Below are 16,471 nucleotides of genomic sequence, written 5' to 3'. Positions count from 1 at the left end.
CCGAAGGGTTGTCATGGAAACAAGGATACAAGGGGTACTCAACGTCCTTGGCGAGTAGGATTTGGAGGGGGAAAGTGGGCATGATGTCCTCTGTAGGGTCAGTCAGGGACATAAGGGTGGGGCTGGTAGACATGACAGCTTAAGGAGGCAGAGGTAAAGGGTGGGGGGTGTGGGGGGAGAAGTAGATCATGTCGTAGACTTGATTATTTCAGGCTGGGGGGTTACATGATGCCATTGGGAGGGCCACAGAGAGGACCCAGGTCAACGCCATTCTTCATGTAGTACTTCTCCAGCTTGGCCAGGATGTGTTTTCCATACGTGTACTTCCTCAGGGTGGAAATGTGAGGCCGGATCTGCACAGAAAAAAAAAAAAAAAACATGTGTTGCACATGTTCAAATTGGATATGGACAGTGAGCACTTCCAACACACCTTTTTTAGGGCTTCTGTGGCACCAAATCCGAAAAAAATAATTGCAGAACAACAATGGCATTGTATTTGCCTTGTTTACCCTCTCAATAGCCTACACAAATGTTTATAATCATTGAATGAAAGGGTTGAATATATACAGTATATATCCATAATACAATCGATTATGTTCTAAACCCTTTAATCACACGTATACGGTCTTTTGATTGCTTTGAAGGGAAAATATTGTAAATAAGACAATTGTAACATTGCAATCCTGAAAGCTCCTCTCCTTACTAAACCTTTCTATTAAAAAAATAAATAAAATAGCTGACCAAAGCTGATCAGGTCAATACAGTATCACCCCGTGTGCCACATCTGTCTAGTGCAAGATTTCAGTTTCTACCACCCAAATAATTCTAGTGAAAACATTGGCCTGGAAGAGGTTTGAAACAACCTCCCATTATCCCAGAATTTTGATGGGACGCATACAACAACTTCCCACCTACCTTGTGCATTACGATCTTGCGCTGGGAGGGCTCGGCCACATCGATCATCTTCTGCACCACATAGTTGGCGTACTGGTCCTTCATCATGGTGTATAAGGCACTGTGGGGGCCCTCAGTCAGGCTGCACACCTCTTCTATCAGCACTGCCCGTTCTGCCCGTGACGCATGGGTCACACACTTCTCCACCACATTACTAGACAAAAGAAGGGAGGGATGAGCATGAAGGTACATTTAAAAGAGAGAAAGTCTGGCTGTAATTGTGGAGAAACAAAGAAACCCGTTTTAAAGAAGGAGGGAAGATGAGACCGAAACCTTGTATTTGTGTTCTGAAATTTACCTTGCAAACTTGTGCTGGCTGAGTCCCAGGACATTGCCTCTGATCTCAGCCACTATCTTGCTCTTATCTTCAGCTCGGCCGTGCTCCAAAACATGCTGGATCACATAGTTGCCGTACTGGTCCTAAAACAAAACAAATGCAGAAACATTACCTTAATAACTTGAAATCCTGAATCCTGAAAAACATAACTGGCGGAAGAAGAAAGAAAGCAGCGAGTGCTAGTTCGTGTGCTTTACCTGCACCAGCTGTTCTGTGTGTTGATGGAGCTCCTCCAGTATAGGCAGCGTCTGCTCAGGAAGGCAGTGTTCAAGAATGCGCTGGATGACTCGGCAGCCATAAGGATGAGTGGAGAGGGCAAAGACCTGGGAGACGCACATAATTACACGTGTTTACTTATTCAACACATACACCAAATCGTCCTGTTGCTGGGAGTTGAACACGGCACTAATTTACCTTGGTTTGAACCATTTTCCCTAAAAGGCACAGAGGATTACAGCAAAAAACTATCATAGGCATTCTTTCACACACACTGCCCACCCCTACAGGGAAGGTGAAGGCAAATTCCTGTCATGCTTTCAGCTACACAAACAAATCTGAGAAACCGTGTAGAAAACATGCAGTTACACAACATGCAAATGTGTGAGAAGCAAAAACGATCACATCAGTGAGATTAACTGTCAGAGCATCCTGACATCCTGGCTCCTCAAAACTGAAACCTTTCATTAGTATCTTACAAAAGGCACATGCATGGACACAAAATCTTTCTTTTAACGCTTTATGCTAATGTAACATTTAGCTGGCGGATGGAAGATGTTGCCACTGGGCTGAGGTTTCTGTTGCCGTAGCAACGTACCATGTCCCTGGAAAGGACTGAGTACATGTGTCTATGTACGTGTATGGCGGTTAAAATATGCTTGCTGCCTTAAGGCAGCGACAGTATATGCATGCACACAAGTAAACGTGTGTGTGTGTGTGTGGATGTCAGCCAAGCATTGGCAGGCCTCAGTGATCAAATGTGAAAATATATTGTGAGTGTGCGCTCACAGAGGGGACCCACCTGTCCCTTAAAGGCGTCTATGATGAAGTGCAGCGCGTGAGGCTGGACACACTCGATACACTTCTGCACCACGTGGTTACCGTTCTGGTCCTTCACACATTTCAACACATGGCCGTCCAGCTCCCGCACCATCTCACTCTGCAGGGAGGACAGAGGTAAAGGAAGAGGGAGAGTAGAGCAAGAGGCAGAGTGTGGAGAAGGGCATGTCATTGTTTGTGAGAAATCAAATATTGCCTGAAAGCATTTTCCAAACTCTCCTTCATTTCTCACAGCCCAACAAATAACATTGGGCTTTGAACAGTTGCCCTGGAGAAATCTATTGAGGTTCATTAAGGAGCCATGGAACACGAACACACACGAACACACACACGAACACACACACGAACACACACACGAACACACACACGAACACACACACGAACACACACACACACGAACACACACACACACGAACACACACACACACACACACACACACGAACACACACACACACACACACACACACACACACACACACACACACACACACACACACACACACACACACACACACACACACACACACACACACACACACACACACACACACACACACACACACACACACACACACACACACACACACACACACACACCTTGTCTTTCCCCAAAAAACTGAATTTAAGCACAATTACTTCCTGTTGATATTCAGCTAGATTTATCTTAACACCTGCAGTTCAACATTTGCATATAAACTGTGGTATCATTAGCCTCATTCATCGTTGATGACAGAATGCCTGCAAGGAACCTGCTGCTCCACGAGGCAGCTCCAACATAAAACCAATAATATTGATGAGAAATGCCATTTCAGAGTGAGGAGCGCACTTCTTTATCAATGCAGTATTCTGCTATATAAACAGAAATTAGTGATCCATGAGCAATGCACCCTCATTCACAACTGAAATATGAGTACATGGATAGTAGATATGCTTTGCAATTGGAACACTTCAAAAAGTATATTTAGCCAAGTAACAAGCCAAAATCACAGCAGGGTTATGGCAGGAAAGGTTCAATTAAGGTCATTTTAGTACAAAGGCACAGTCTGTTTCCATTGTTTATATTTCATACAGTGCAAAGAGAACTAGTGTACTTACAATGACCTGCTGATCAGAGGGGATGAACTCCAGAGCTTTCTGAATGACCCTGCAGCCGTACATCTGCAGGGCCAGAGACAGCACATGACCTCGGATCCTCTCTGCCAGAGCCAGCTTCTGGTCCAGACTGCCGAACTGAAACAAATACACACACAAAATAAGCCTGTAAATCCTCTAATCCATTTGATAATACACAACACAATACCAGATTCATTACACAGCCACACAGGCAGGGTCCAAAATTAACACAGGCCAGTCGCCAAATGCGGGTAAATTTTCCGTTTGGCGAGTAAATCTCAGAGGGCTATCCACCACATGGCGAGTAAATGTTTGTACCAAAATAGTTCATGTTCGGTTTTTCAGTCTTCAATTTGGTGAAGGTGCAGCTACTTTCTTCTGTTCCTCTGCATGTCAGAGCTTTGCGGGGGGGCGGGCCGACACACACACACCGTCACTTCTGTGCGTTTACCTCAGGCTAATTAATTTGCTAGTAAGTGGCGATTTTTGGCAGCCAGCCTTCCAAAAGAAAGCACAATGAAATTACATGTTAACCAATCATTAACCATTGACCGAAAAAAAGGAAACCGAGTCTCCGTTCACCTGTTCGGGAGGCTCTGACACATTTTCCGCACTCCGTGTCCACGGACAGCTGTAGACTTGTAACGGTGTTAATGTTCTGTGCATTGTCGGGCACACGCAGCCAATTTCCTGAAACCGCTTGCGGGACCAACACAAGTCCACAGCGGCCCGCGGCGTGTATGTCCGAGCCTGTCTCCACCGCCTCCACCTGCAGGTTGCCAGCTGTGTGTCTGCCTGGTATACTCACAGACAGCCGATTTAACTTGCTGGTCCTCACTGATATAGTGTCATGTGTCACGTAGCTCTCCACAAGCAGAAAAAAGAAAAGCTTAAAACGCAACTTGCTCGTTCAAAGCTAGGACTAGCAGGTTAATTTGCAGTTAAGAAATAGATTGTATAGCCTATTTACATTTTTATCATGCATGCAATGTTTTTTAAAACCTTTTTGTTTTATTAATATTGGTTTAACTGATAATTTTAGGTTAATCGGTCAAAAGTCCTATTGTCTGTTAACGGTTAATCATTAACATCCCTACCAGCAGGACTTGCAACCACAACCATAAATGTTTGTTACGTAGACCTGAGCCAACTCGGCCGGTGAGTCAAAAAGTTAATTTCGGACACTGCACACAGGCCACAAAGCAGATAAAACTCAGGTGCAGTATTAAAGAAACACTGACTAACGTCCCCATTAATTCAATCTTGGCAACTCAAATTCACTTTTTTACACTTTGATGACAATGACTTGAATTTTCATACACACCTCAAAGAACTTCTGGATGACATAATTTCCAAAGACGTCCACCATGAGCTGGTAGGCCGCCTGCAGTATCTCACTGAACACAAGCTGGCGTTCCGCTGAACTGGCTCGCTCCAATTTTAACTGGATAAACCTGTTAGAGACCGAGAATAAGCATTATATTAACCACAAATACCTCCTTTTGTTATTCTTCAATTTCATTTTCAAAGCTTTTGCAATATATATATTAAAAAAAAACTCATGAGAAAGTATAAAGCCTGCTCTCCTGAAACCCAGTATATAGAGTGGATTCACAAAGTTTGGATGAACTTGAAGACAAAGACAAATAAACATCAGACAGTGACAGAGCAAAAAAGTGAAACAGATGTACAAAGAGAGAGCTGCTCCGATATCTTTAACCTGAGGGAACAGTCAGACAAAAGGAGATGAAATTCAGAGTGGATAAAAGACAAGGAGAAGGAATCATGCAGCCTGTGAGGTGAAGTGATGGATGCCAGGCAAAAAGCAGCGATAAAAAAGGATAGTGATGTTGAAAAGACTGAGGGAAAAAAGCGTCTGGAATGTGCAGACTGGACGTCATGGTGTATTAATAAATCATTTCAGTGGAAAAGTGCAACTGCATCTGAGGCAGGGCTGGTTCAACCCAGACAGACCCAGAAACCATGACCCCAGAGTGACCACCAGGGGAGCTGCCTTCAAATTAACCCCTCTCTGGATTGTTTCACATAAAGAGGTACACAGTTTGTTCTGTCATCTATTCAGATACTTTATCATATACGGCCTAAATAGGTAACACAGACTAAACTGTCTGTGAAAGAAGGCCATGTCTGAAATAACCCCATCACATTCACTGCCAAAATCCTTATTTCTATTCAGAGGCACGTAGTTAAAAGGAGTCTATACCAGTATATATTGAGCATGAACCTGAAAATTAGTGATGCACGATTTGGAGAAAGTATATTGTGATTGCAATTTACAATACTGCGATTACAATTGCGATTTAATTGTATCATGAGTTTACTTGATTATCAAGGAAAATGCAGAAAATAACCTACTAACATTTTTGAATGTGTATTTTTTTTAACTTAAACATACAAAGTTAAACAAGCATAACATTTTTTTTATTAAATCAATACATTTTGTATCATTATTATTATTTTTTTTTTTTTAAATTGAGAATGGAATAACAATTACTTATAACAAAACTTATTTTACTAGTCAATTGCAGTTATACGACAACAAAAGAACCACTGGATGACAAACGGGTATTTTACAATAACACTGTATGCACCACTAACTTACCAACTGTAATTGAACATACCATTAGGTTATTTGTTGTCGACAACTCTGAGTCTTTAACTGCGGGCTGTTGGCTGTTACAGTGTTGGAATCTTTCCCGTGAAATACTGCCACACTTTAACGTTACACCGTTTAGTTTCAGCATGTAAACGTATTTAAGCAGCTACTGGTTAATGTTACCATGCTGCCAAGTGTAATGTTAACTAGCGTTACATGCAGCGTTGCTTCTGTTGCCTCTGATGTCCGTTTTAGAGCACCAGTGAGCAGCGCAGGTGTTTCAGTGGCACCAAAATGAGGCATCGAAAGCCGCTTTGCTATTCGGCCCGCCTACATATCAGCACCGGATTTTGGTACCCAACCCAGAGATGATCTGATCCAAAAGCAACACGGAGGTCGCTTACAGGAGTTGCGAAGCTGCTGTTTGGGTCTCGCCTAGGCAGTGTGGAGGTACTGCTGGGACTCGAGCCGCCACATCCTCGGCAGAATTGGCTGATGACTGCATGTCAATTGGCTTATGCCTATACTGCCAGTATAGACTGTATAATTATACATATATTTGTATCTCTATGCTCGCCTTTGGTATGTTTAATAGTAGAACGTGATCACACATTCTATCATACAAAACTCCACATTGCGGAACATTGACCAGGCATACATGGCATGACGTTATTTATTATTCACCATAATGCCACTTTTAATGAGTAACGTAAACGGCATAAGCACCGTCTGTGGGAATAATCCACTACGGTAGCAAGGCTAACAATAGCCATGTCAGCTCATGTTAGCTCTAATACTTTGGGAACATCTGCAAGGATATATTAAATTACTTAGTTTGCACTGACCGTTGCCTAACGTTACTATGTTCACATGCTGATCTCAGCGCTACTGCAAAAAAAAGAACTACAACACCAAGGAACAAAAAATATAAATAAACATTCTTAAGCGCTGCGAGAGCATTTCAATGAGCATTAGGAGCTAGCGGTTTACGGTTAGAAGATGGCTGTGTCTCATGTTACGTTGTTTTTTGTACACGCTGTGACTCTACAAATCACAACATGTAAATAGGAATATGTTGGCGTTATTTTGTCACTTTTGTCACAATTCGGAGCAGTAAGATTACTGGAACCATTCACCTGCATATTCTGTACTGGCCTGATGCCGCTGGCGGCGTCAGACAGCCTTACAGCACGCACTGAGATGAGAAGGGTATGTATCGACTTGTCAAACTCTGGGGGTTACGGTGAATAAGCTAAATTCCCAATAAGTTGGCGTGTTCCTTAAATTACTTTTTTTCCCTCAATCTGTAATGAAAGACAAGTTAGTCAAATTGGGATATACCTGCATCGGTGCCCTGTGTTTTGCTGATGTGTTTTTTCTCCTGTGTATTTTAGGTTTGTGTGTGTGAGAGTGAGTGAGTGAGTGAGCGAGTGACACGAGCGTGTACCTGCTGCCGTGCTGGTCCTGGCTGAACTCCATGATGTGGCCAGCGATGTCTCTGAGCTGCAGGTTGGGGTAGCGGTTGTTCCTGAAGTCCTCCAGCAGGCGGCTACGGCCTGACGGCATCACGTCTGACATGCCGTATCGTAGCCGTGACGACGGGAACAGCTGACTGCTGGGTGAAAAGAGGGAGGAGCCTGAGCTGGCGGCACTGCGGTACTTGGCCTCTGCTCCTGGAGCTGCAGAGATGAAACGCCCACTGCCATTGGTCAGGCCTCCTGTGTGGTCAGAGAGAATAGGGAGGTGATTGTTAGAACTGGTACTGTTCAAACTCTGAGTCTAATAGTCAAAGCACTGCGACTAGAGGAAATCTGAAGGCCTGAACCAAAAAAACAAGACCATGGATTATTCTTTAATTGATGACACTGCAGTACTAAAATTCTGAGATCATGAAAATTGCATTATAGCTATGCAGCACAAAAACATAGCACTGGATGGCAGCACTGCCTCAAATATTGAGCTGGCCTACATTAAGAATTATTATCCTTTAATGTGTTCAACAGCATTAGATTGTTTCTCAAATTCTCAGGCAATATCTGTGCCAGGTGGTACCTAAACACTCTTCTTTGGTTTTGGTGCTGGTGGACGGGCTTGATTTGTAACCTGGTGATATTTACAAATATTCTAGTTAGTGTATGTACACATTGTAATTGAGGATGTCCGAGATCAGTTTCCTCCTTTCAAAAGCTGCTATTTACTACAGTTCATATCTGTATTGTAGGACACCTTTAAAGACTTAAAATAGCTAAAGCCAGGTAATCAATCTATCACACTAATTATAACACTCAAGTGTTTGTATTACACTTCACTCTGTCAACTGGCAATTATTGAAAACACACAGGAAGCAACAAAAGTCTCAGTCGTAATTAATCCCTGAAAACATGCTGCCTAAAAAATGGAACAGACTCATGGAGTTACTCATGGAGTGTTTTCCGCTGTGTCCTTAATAAGAGTTCTTCAAAATAATGAGACCAATCAGGTAAGTTATGCTAAATGATAGTCATACATGGTACATTCTGGCATGTAACACATAGCACTAGCTTTGTGTTTGGCAAAAGAGCACAGTTTCCAGAGTTACAAAGTAGCTATTCAAGTGGCATTACTGTAAAACAAAATCTGATCAACCATGGTGATCTCAATCACTTGAATCAAAAGACACTTACCAAGATTAAGGTTGGATGAGGAGCTGTGATTGGACAGGGAAGGTGGAGGTGTTAGGGAATGGGAGGGGCCCTGGTTGGGAAGGGGCATGCCCACAGGGCCAGGGGAAGGACTGAAGCCCAAGGTGCCATTATAGAAGCCTCCATGGCCAATCGGAGTGAGACTGGAGGGCGTCCGTTTGTACAGCTCATTGTTGCCTGTCAGGGAGTCCCGCCTGGAACCGCTGCCACCACTTGAGTTGGCCACTAGAGGGAGACAAAGATATAAATAAGATCAAGGTATCTTGAGGAATAGTGCATTGTTAAGGCCCAGACACACCGACCAGACAGCCAACGCTCGGCAGAAAAGGCAGTTGGACTGATCAGTCTCCCCGAGTTGGTCAAAAAAGTGCCTCGGAACACACCAAAGCGACGAGACGCAATACATCTCCATAACATCAGGCGGCGCTAATCTGTATTATCACCCCAAAAATGAAAACCAGCAGCTGATTGGACGAACGCGTCACGTGGGTCTGGTTTCTCCGGAAATTTAAAGACAGACTGTCGTGGCGGCTTGTTCAGAATACGATCTCATATTGTACTAAAATAGTTCACCGAAACGTGTTTTTGAAAACATTTTAAGCGAGAAATAGGCCATGTAGTTGCTGAATCGGTCTTCATTTCAGATCAACAAAGGTCAGTTTAAAAGATTTTTGTCAGATTTTGAGACTAGTCATGCTCATTCTGCTCCCCGTTTCCAGGTTAACACTCTACCAATCAGATGGGTCATTTGAGTCCGACTGCCGATCATAAATGTCAAATCGGCCAAAATGAAGGCCGAAAGCCCCTCGGACGTAGCCTCGTGAGACCGTCCTGATCTCGCGAGTTCCAGTTTTCCACTCGCAGATCAGTCTGGCATCTTGAGGCAGAGAAAATTTGGAGCCGTTAGCCAAACGACCGGGCCAATCAGCGTTGGTTTTGAGGTGGGTTTGGTGGTGATAGACCGATGGTCTATTATCAGCCAGCGGTAGCCCTAATTCTGTTAGCCGCTCGCTAATGCTTTTTTTCTCTTGGATCCTTCTTTTGGAATATGGTCCGGGAACCTGAAATGGTGTCTTTTATTCCTAAATTCTCGTTACCCAAATGGCAAATATCCTTTACCGACATGTTGCTTGCATGCTGAGCTAACGAGCTATGCTTTGCCTGCAGCAGCAGGGGCGGGCTTGCGGTTGTATTTTCATACGCTTCGTGGATCTGATTGGTTGATTTGGCCCGTCTATCACCAACATAGGTGATAGACAGATGGTTCATCCAATCAAATAACCAGTATTCCGCCCCTTCCCAAAAGTTCTCCAACGGAAAGTTCCCAGATGGATATGCCGAGCAAATGCAAAGCAATCCATCTGGCGGAGTCAGGTTACCTCGGACGGACGACGGCACGGAACACACCGAACAGACTCGAGTCACTGACCTCGCCAGACTGTCCGACGGCCGATTATCGGCTTGGTGTGTCTGGACCTTTACTCTTCTGTTCTTATATTTGTGTAATCATTAAGCTGAAGTGAGGAACTTTTGTCTACCCCTTCTGGTAGTGAGAGTAATTATAAAAACACCGTTGAAGTGCTTAAGAAAAGCAGTGGGATTTATAATAACGTTTCATTGTGGTCTCTCTCCCTTTCTGCCTGTTAAGGTATTGGGTGATACAGGTAGACCGACACATTGTGTAACCAATCAAAAAGCCAGAATAAGCAGCTACGCTTTGAAGAACTGTGAGTGAGTGAGCAAGGTTGGTTGCAGCACTTTGTATACTGCTCATCGCATTGTAGAGTTAATAAACTACTTGTTAGGAGTACAAATGAGCTGTATTGGCATCCTTCTGGTGCGGCAGCTTTGGAATGACGCCACAGACACCACAACTCCGGTATACTGAGAAATACAGAGAGCTTTCCCTGGCAGTAAAAGGCTTACCCAGCATTTTTTTTTTTTAAACTTGTTTGGCAAATGCTTGAATGTAACAGATTTGCATTTATATGTAAAAGTTCTACACTTTAACAGCTAATTTTATGCGCGCCACAATGCCACTTAACATTGAATCTAAAACTATAGACCCCAAAAAACTTCAGCTGATCACTCTGACATACTCTGCAGCAGTAGACTGTATGGAAAAGGTGTATTCCTACCTGCAGTGCCAAAGCCTCCCAGCGTGGCCCCCAGTGTGGCACCGAGGGAGGAGGAAGCTTGCTGGCTAAAGCCCAAGGAGGCAGAACCTGGTCCGGGCTGGCCGGAGCCCTGTGAGAAAAGAGAAGAACTCTGGGAGGAGGAGCTAAGGGAGGAGGATCCGTAGAAGGAGCTTCCGCCCAGAGCGCCACCAGGGCCACCCTGCTGCTGAGCCTGCTGGGACGTCATGGCACGAAATGGACCATTGGCCCCACCGCCTAGGCCACCATTGGCGCCACCTGCAGAGGCTGCTGCTGCTGCAACTGGAGGGAGAGACAACAGAATAAGTGATTTCACAGGTTTCCCTTCTGGCCCAAAGTGTTCATTCTAACAACTTCCAAAAAGATCATATAACCATTAAGTACATTTAGGGAGACTTTTTTATACCATAACCAACAATTCTTTGCATCATCTCTAATATTAATGTAAACCAACATTCCCCATACTAGTGTCTACATTCACATTAACAACACAAACTCAAGGGAACTCCTTGTAGAAATACAGACTTGAAAATAGTCTCGTAATTCTTTTAATTACATGTTCTGCATGGACATGACATTCAGAACATGTTTTTAAAGACCATGATGTGCAATCTGTTTGTGTGCACAACATCCTTCTTTGTCCTGTTGGTAGGAGTGAATAGAGACAGGCCAGACCTTTGAGACCTTGCATGCACTGGTGTCTTACCTGCTTGTGCTGCGGAAGGAGATATGATGACGGAGGCAGGGGCCATGAGGCGGACAGGGCCACTCCTACCTCCAGTGTTGACCACCAGGGCCCCCGTCTGATCGTAGTAGGCTGCAGGGGCCAGGACTGGGTAGCCTGAGAAAGAGACAACAACAAAGGAATATTCAGAGTGTACCTAAATGTATTTTAGCATTTCCTTTTGTTTCATGTAGCAATAGGCAGTGGTGGGTAATTTTGGTTGTCCCTGACTGAACAATCAGACTAAACAGTTTTATAACTTAAATATCTGGAAATTGTGCAGTATTAGCAAATGCAATTGGATTTTATTCATTTAGAGTTTTGCCCAAGTAATGAAACCAGTTTTGCAGAATGTCACACTCACCAGGGACTCCTGCTGCTAACCCCTGTCCAAAGGCAAGGGCTGAGTTGACTGCTGCTGCTGCAACCAGCTGGTCATTCTGCTGACTCTGTTGACCTTGGCTGGGGGTCAAAGGTCGCTGGTTGCCCCCACCACGCATCACCTTTACAAAAGGAAGAAAAACAAGAGGTATTTTAATCCTCATCAATATGTAAACTAATACAAAAAATGGTGCTCCAAAATCTGTTACAAAGCAGAGAACCTGCAGTGTGCTGTATAATTAACTTTCTATCATGTTCACATTTTCTTCTAGTTAAGTTAATTTCTAAAAACAATATGCCCACACACAGAGAGACAAATGGTAGCACAGAATAAATAGCCAGGATATAGAAAATTCCCTTTTATTAGCATAAGCATATATGAGCAAAGCAGGAGTAAATAAACCATTGGATGAAACATTTCCTGCTGGTTGGTTTATTATCTACACAGGCTGAAAAGGGTTTTCAGCTCATGGATCTAAGACGAGCAGCAGTAACACTGAATGCACATTTCATCTGGCAAGCAGAGCTCGGACAGAAACATCTTGAGCCACGCTATCAGCATGCCAGTCTTTTGGCAAGCAGCCGACTGACCTGCTGTTGGTTCTGCTGGCCCTGGTTTGCAGCCTGCTGATTGGCCGAGTTGTTGGCTGCAGCAGCCTGCTGCTGGAAAAGGTTGGCAGGATAGACCCCCCAGGGGGTCACACCATAGTACTGGGGAGGCATCACTGCCGGACCTAGACACAAACAAATACGCAAAATACAGGGTGAGCTAGGACGACTGTGTCTGTGTTTATACTGTACATATCCTTAATGTGTGAAATTAATTAACATAAGTGTTTCTAAATCCTTCCAAGAGCATCTTAATGGAGCTCAGGTTCCATTTCAAAACACATGTCTCACCGAGTGTAGCGGCTGCTGCTAGTCCGGCTGCGTAGGGGTCTGTCCCTGGTGGAGCAGCACTGATGATGTAAGGATTCGGCACAAAAGCTGGGGCCAGACCTGTGAGCACATGGAAAAGGTGACCCGGGGCCAAAAGGTTTTACACATGATAAATACTAACATACTCCATAAAACTGTAATTAAGATGGGCGCCCAGATAGCTCAGTTGGTAGAGCGGGCGCCCATGTATAGACGCAGCAGACCCGTGTTCGACTCCGACCTGCGGCCCTTTGCTGCATGTCATTCCCCCCTCTCTCTCCCCTTTCACGTCTTCAGCTGAATGAAGCTCTCCAGATTTGTTAGGTTAGCACATGACCAAAATGTTTTTGAGATAATCTTTAGGCTTGTTAAGCATTACTTGCCTTTTGGTAAACCTAAGAATTATTAACCCAGCATTAACTAGTTACAACAGGACTGCAACAATATGTAGTTTCTTGCAACTTCTATGGTCTTTTGCTCCAAAATTTAAAACTAGAAATTTCAGCACCCACTGCAGGGCTCCAGACTGCGACCAAATGGTCGTATTTTGCGACCAAAATTTGAGAATGTGCGATGTGATTTTACATCCAGTCGCACATGTGCGACAGTAAATGTGCCCCCCCCCTTTTTTTTTTTTAAACACATTAAAATGTGGAAATTTCGGTACCTGAGAGCTCGTAAGCGCAAGCTTATCTGTCCTCTCTGCATTTGACAGAGAGCAGAGCTCCGGCACACACGCACGCGCGCACACGCATTCAGTTCTCCTGCTCATTTGTCCATGCATGCATGCATGCATACACACACACACACACACACACACACACACACACACACACACACACACACACACACACTCTCTCTTACCAATGTGAGGCTGCTGTGCTGCTGCCAAGGCATACTGCTGTTGCTGGGCTGCTGTTAACTGCTGCACTGCTAGGGCGTTGTTTCTCTGGAACAGCTGCTAACAGCACATCAACAGGTGAATCACATTTTAATCTCATGCAGCGCTAATGACAAATGTTTATGTACTACTCCCTGCCTGTTCCTCTTACCTGCTGCTGGTTGGCGTAATCAAATAAGCCCACGGTGGGCGCAGAGTCCATGGTCATCTGGGAGTTGTAGTCAAACTGAAGCGGCTCCATCACGGACTCCATGGGGTCCATGGTGACACCACCTTGTTCCACGCCAGAGAAGTCCTCAGGAGGTTTGGGGCCTCCACCACCTCCCAGGGGTGTCAGGCCATCAGCCCCTACACCCCCGGGACCCCCAAGCAGGTCGCCCTCAGGACCAGGGGCCGGCATGTTGCCTGGGGGACGACTGCAAGGGTGAGAAAGAAAGAGTTCAGTTTACATCTAAAATGCTGATTGTAAAGCAAGAAGCATTTAAAGTTGAGAGTGGGTGTGTGCCTCTGTCACGCTGAGCCCTACCCATACTCTTTGACATCGACGTCAAGGCCGTTCTGCACGGGCAGCCCATTAGGGTTGATGACGTCGTTAATGACATCAACTTCAACTTCTGCCAACTCTTTCATTTTCTCTCCTTCAAACGATGCTTTTGGCTTGTCCCTCTTCTCCTCCTCCACCTCTCCATCTCTCTGTCCCTGTGTGATGGACAGAGACAAGACACAGAGGAGCTGATAATCTAACAGTGACAGATGGCAAACACACAAAGGCACAGGGTGGAAAGGACAGGCTGACATGGACAATGTGAAACACCTGTCCTTGTTTGATAATCACAGTCTAACAGAGGACAGTGAGAGAAAAATGATAGATAGGGTGTCGAGTTTATCAAAAGACGTGATGCTGAAGTAGTTCTATGAAAAGTTAAGATTGTAACAATTAGAAAAATGGTAAAACAAAGAAAATTGATAAGGAAATGTGAATATGTAATACAGAACACAGTTCAAGACTTACATAAGGTCCTTTTCGGAGGCATGAATCCAGTTTGTCAGCCGGTGAGGAGGAGAGGACGTACTCCACCATGCTAACTCCCAGCCCTCCACTCTCAGAGCGCGGTGACATCACCGAGCCCACCCCGACTTCACCACCGCCATGGAAACCTTGCCCTGGCCGACGAGACACCATGATTGGCTGAGACACAGAGTGATCTAACATGAAAAGAAGACTGACTGTTAAATTACATTCATGCACGGAGGGATAGCAACCTTTGCTCCACGGGCATGCTGTTCAGGCATGAAACTAGGGATGGAACAGTTCAAGTAAAAAATCTGTTGTATGTTCATGTTTCAAATTGTATGTTTCGTGTGTTCTGTTAAAATAAAAATGTTAATCAAAAAAAAATAAAGATTTGACAATGAAGAAGTGTGACAATGTTTCTTATGTTCTTAGTCAGAATTTTGTTAAGGCAAACCGTTAACTTATTTTGCCAAACAAATAAAGAAGAGCATGTTGAACTAACTGGCTACTGTCTGCCACCATATCACAAATGTAAGCCAGACTGGTATGTACCTGAGGCACCCCATGCACTGTCCCTCCACTGGTCCAGAAAGATCCCTTTTGGTCCATCCTTCCCAGAGTCATCCGTCTCCCAGAACTTCTTACCAGTTAGCAGCTGCTACAAAGACATAGGAAAGCCGAGAAGAAATAGGGGGAAAGGGAAAAAACAAGGTAAAAAGGTTGCACAGATATTGAAAGCACATGGCCAAATGGGGAAAATAAAAAAAGCACTATACATAAAGTGATTAGTTTGTATAACCCAGAGTGCTGTCCCAAACGATTATTTTTTAAACGATTAATCTAGCGATTCATTTTTCGATTAGCGATTATTTATTCCCATTGCTCAATTATTAACAATTTACACAAAACTAATTTCAATGAAGGTTCAAATCTCTATTAAAATTGTTTAACACTGCACTGTTCAAGTAAAATGAATTTGTAGTGCAACCTGAAGCCAGGTGTAGGCTATCAATCCAACTGTAAAATAAAGTCACTTTCAGGAGGAATACAAAAAACTTAAACTTAAAGTAAACAGAGCAAGTGCAAAAAGAGTAGCCTGTATTTGCTTTTTTTAACAGTAGGTAAAATAGTGAATAAACTCTTGTTCCATCCAAGCTCTTCTCCCTTTAATTTAACTTTAATTATTTGTATAGCACTTATAGCACAATAGCAGTTAAGCACTGTAGGGAGGAGAAGTTGGACAGTTGTTTTGTCTCGCTCCAGTGATTGGCACATCTGGGTGTGCCAATCAAAGTTTTCCCAAAATTGCGATCTTAAAGAGGCCGGCGGGTCCTCTAACTCTTGTGGTCGCCACCACTTGCCATTCTCGTCCTTAGTGCTGCTGTCTCTGACTCACTTACTGGACTGTCGACCTGACAAAAAAACTGCATGTAGGCGGAAGAGCTTGGCTAGCTTCAGAGCTAACGCGGGGCTACAGATTAGGTGTCCCTAGAACAAAGCGTATCTAACCGTAGTTCCGGATTAATTAATTTGCAATTTTTATTTATTTTATTTAGCGACGCGTCAACGCAAATTATTTGTGTCGACGCATTTACGTAATCGATGACGTCAACGAAT

General features: G+C 44.1%; 1 protein-coding gene across 3 annotated transcripts in view; it reads right to left on the bottom strand.

Moving 5' to 3' along the window:
• Positions 1-221: 221 nt before the first annotated feature.
• Positions 222-16,471, bottom strand: part of pum1 (pumilio RNA-binding family member 1) — a 29,892-nt gene continuing 13,642 nt past the window's right edge. The window contains exons 5-23 of one of the 3 annotated variants that reach the window (XM_028597352.1): positions 15,407-15,512; positions 14,852-15,045; positions 14,366-14,538; positions 13,991-14,255; positions 13,803-13,899; positions 12,921-13,019; positions 12,612-12,754; positions 12,004-12,142; positions 11,622-11,756; positions 10,898-11,197; positions 8,742-8,984; positions 7,526-7,796; positions 4,786-4,915; positions 3,444-3,578; positions 2,310-2,447; positions 1,489-1,614; positions 1,253-1,374; positions 916-1,108; positions 222-353 (exon numbers count right to left, since the gene is read on the bottom strand). In XM_028597352.1, coding sequence (XP_028453153.1) covers positions 222-353; positions 916-1,108; positions 1,253-1,374; positions 1,489-1,614; positions 2,310-2,447; positions 3,444-3,578; positions 4,786-4,915; positions 7,526-7,796; positions 8,742-8,984; positions 10,898-11,197; positions 11,622-11,756; positions 12,004-12,142; positions 12,612-12,754; positions 12,921-13,019; positions 13,803-13,899; positions 13,991-14,255; positions 14,366-14,538; positions 14,852-15,045; positions 15,407-15,512 — 3,141 coding nt within the window. The remainder of the gene's footprint in view (positions 354-915; positions 1,109-1,252; positions 1,375-1,488; positions 1,615-2,309; positions 2,448-3,443; positions 3,579-4,785; positions 4,916-7,525; positions 7,797-8,741; positions 8,985-10,897; positions 11,198-11,621; positions 11,757-12,003; positions 12,143-12,611; positions 12,755-12,920; positions 13,020-13,802; positions 13,900-13,990; positions 14,256-14,365; positions 14,539-14,851; positions 15,046-15,406; positions 15,513-16,471) is intronic. The other 2 variants (XM_028597353.1, XM_028597354.1) reach the window with 2 other exon arrangements.

This window comes from Perca flavescens, chromosome 14 (genome assembly GCF_004354835.1).
Source record: "Perca flavescens isolate YP-PL-M2 chromosome 14, PFLA_1.0, whole genome shotgun sequence".
Taxonomy (NCBI): domain Eukaryota; kingdom Metazoa; phylum Chordata; class Actinopteri; order Perciformes; family Percidae; genus Perca; species Perca flavescens.
The sequence above is the reverse complement of the archived record's forward strand: the minus strand, read 5'-3'. Positions and strand labels throughout refer to the sequence as shown.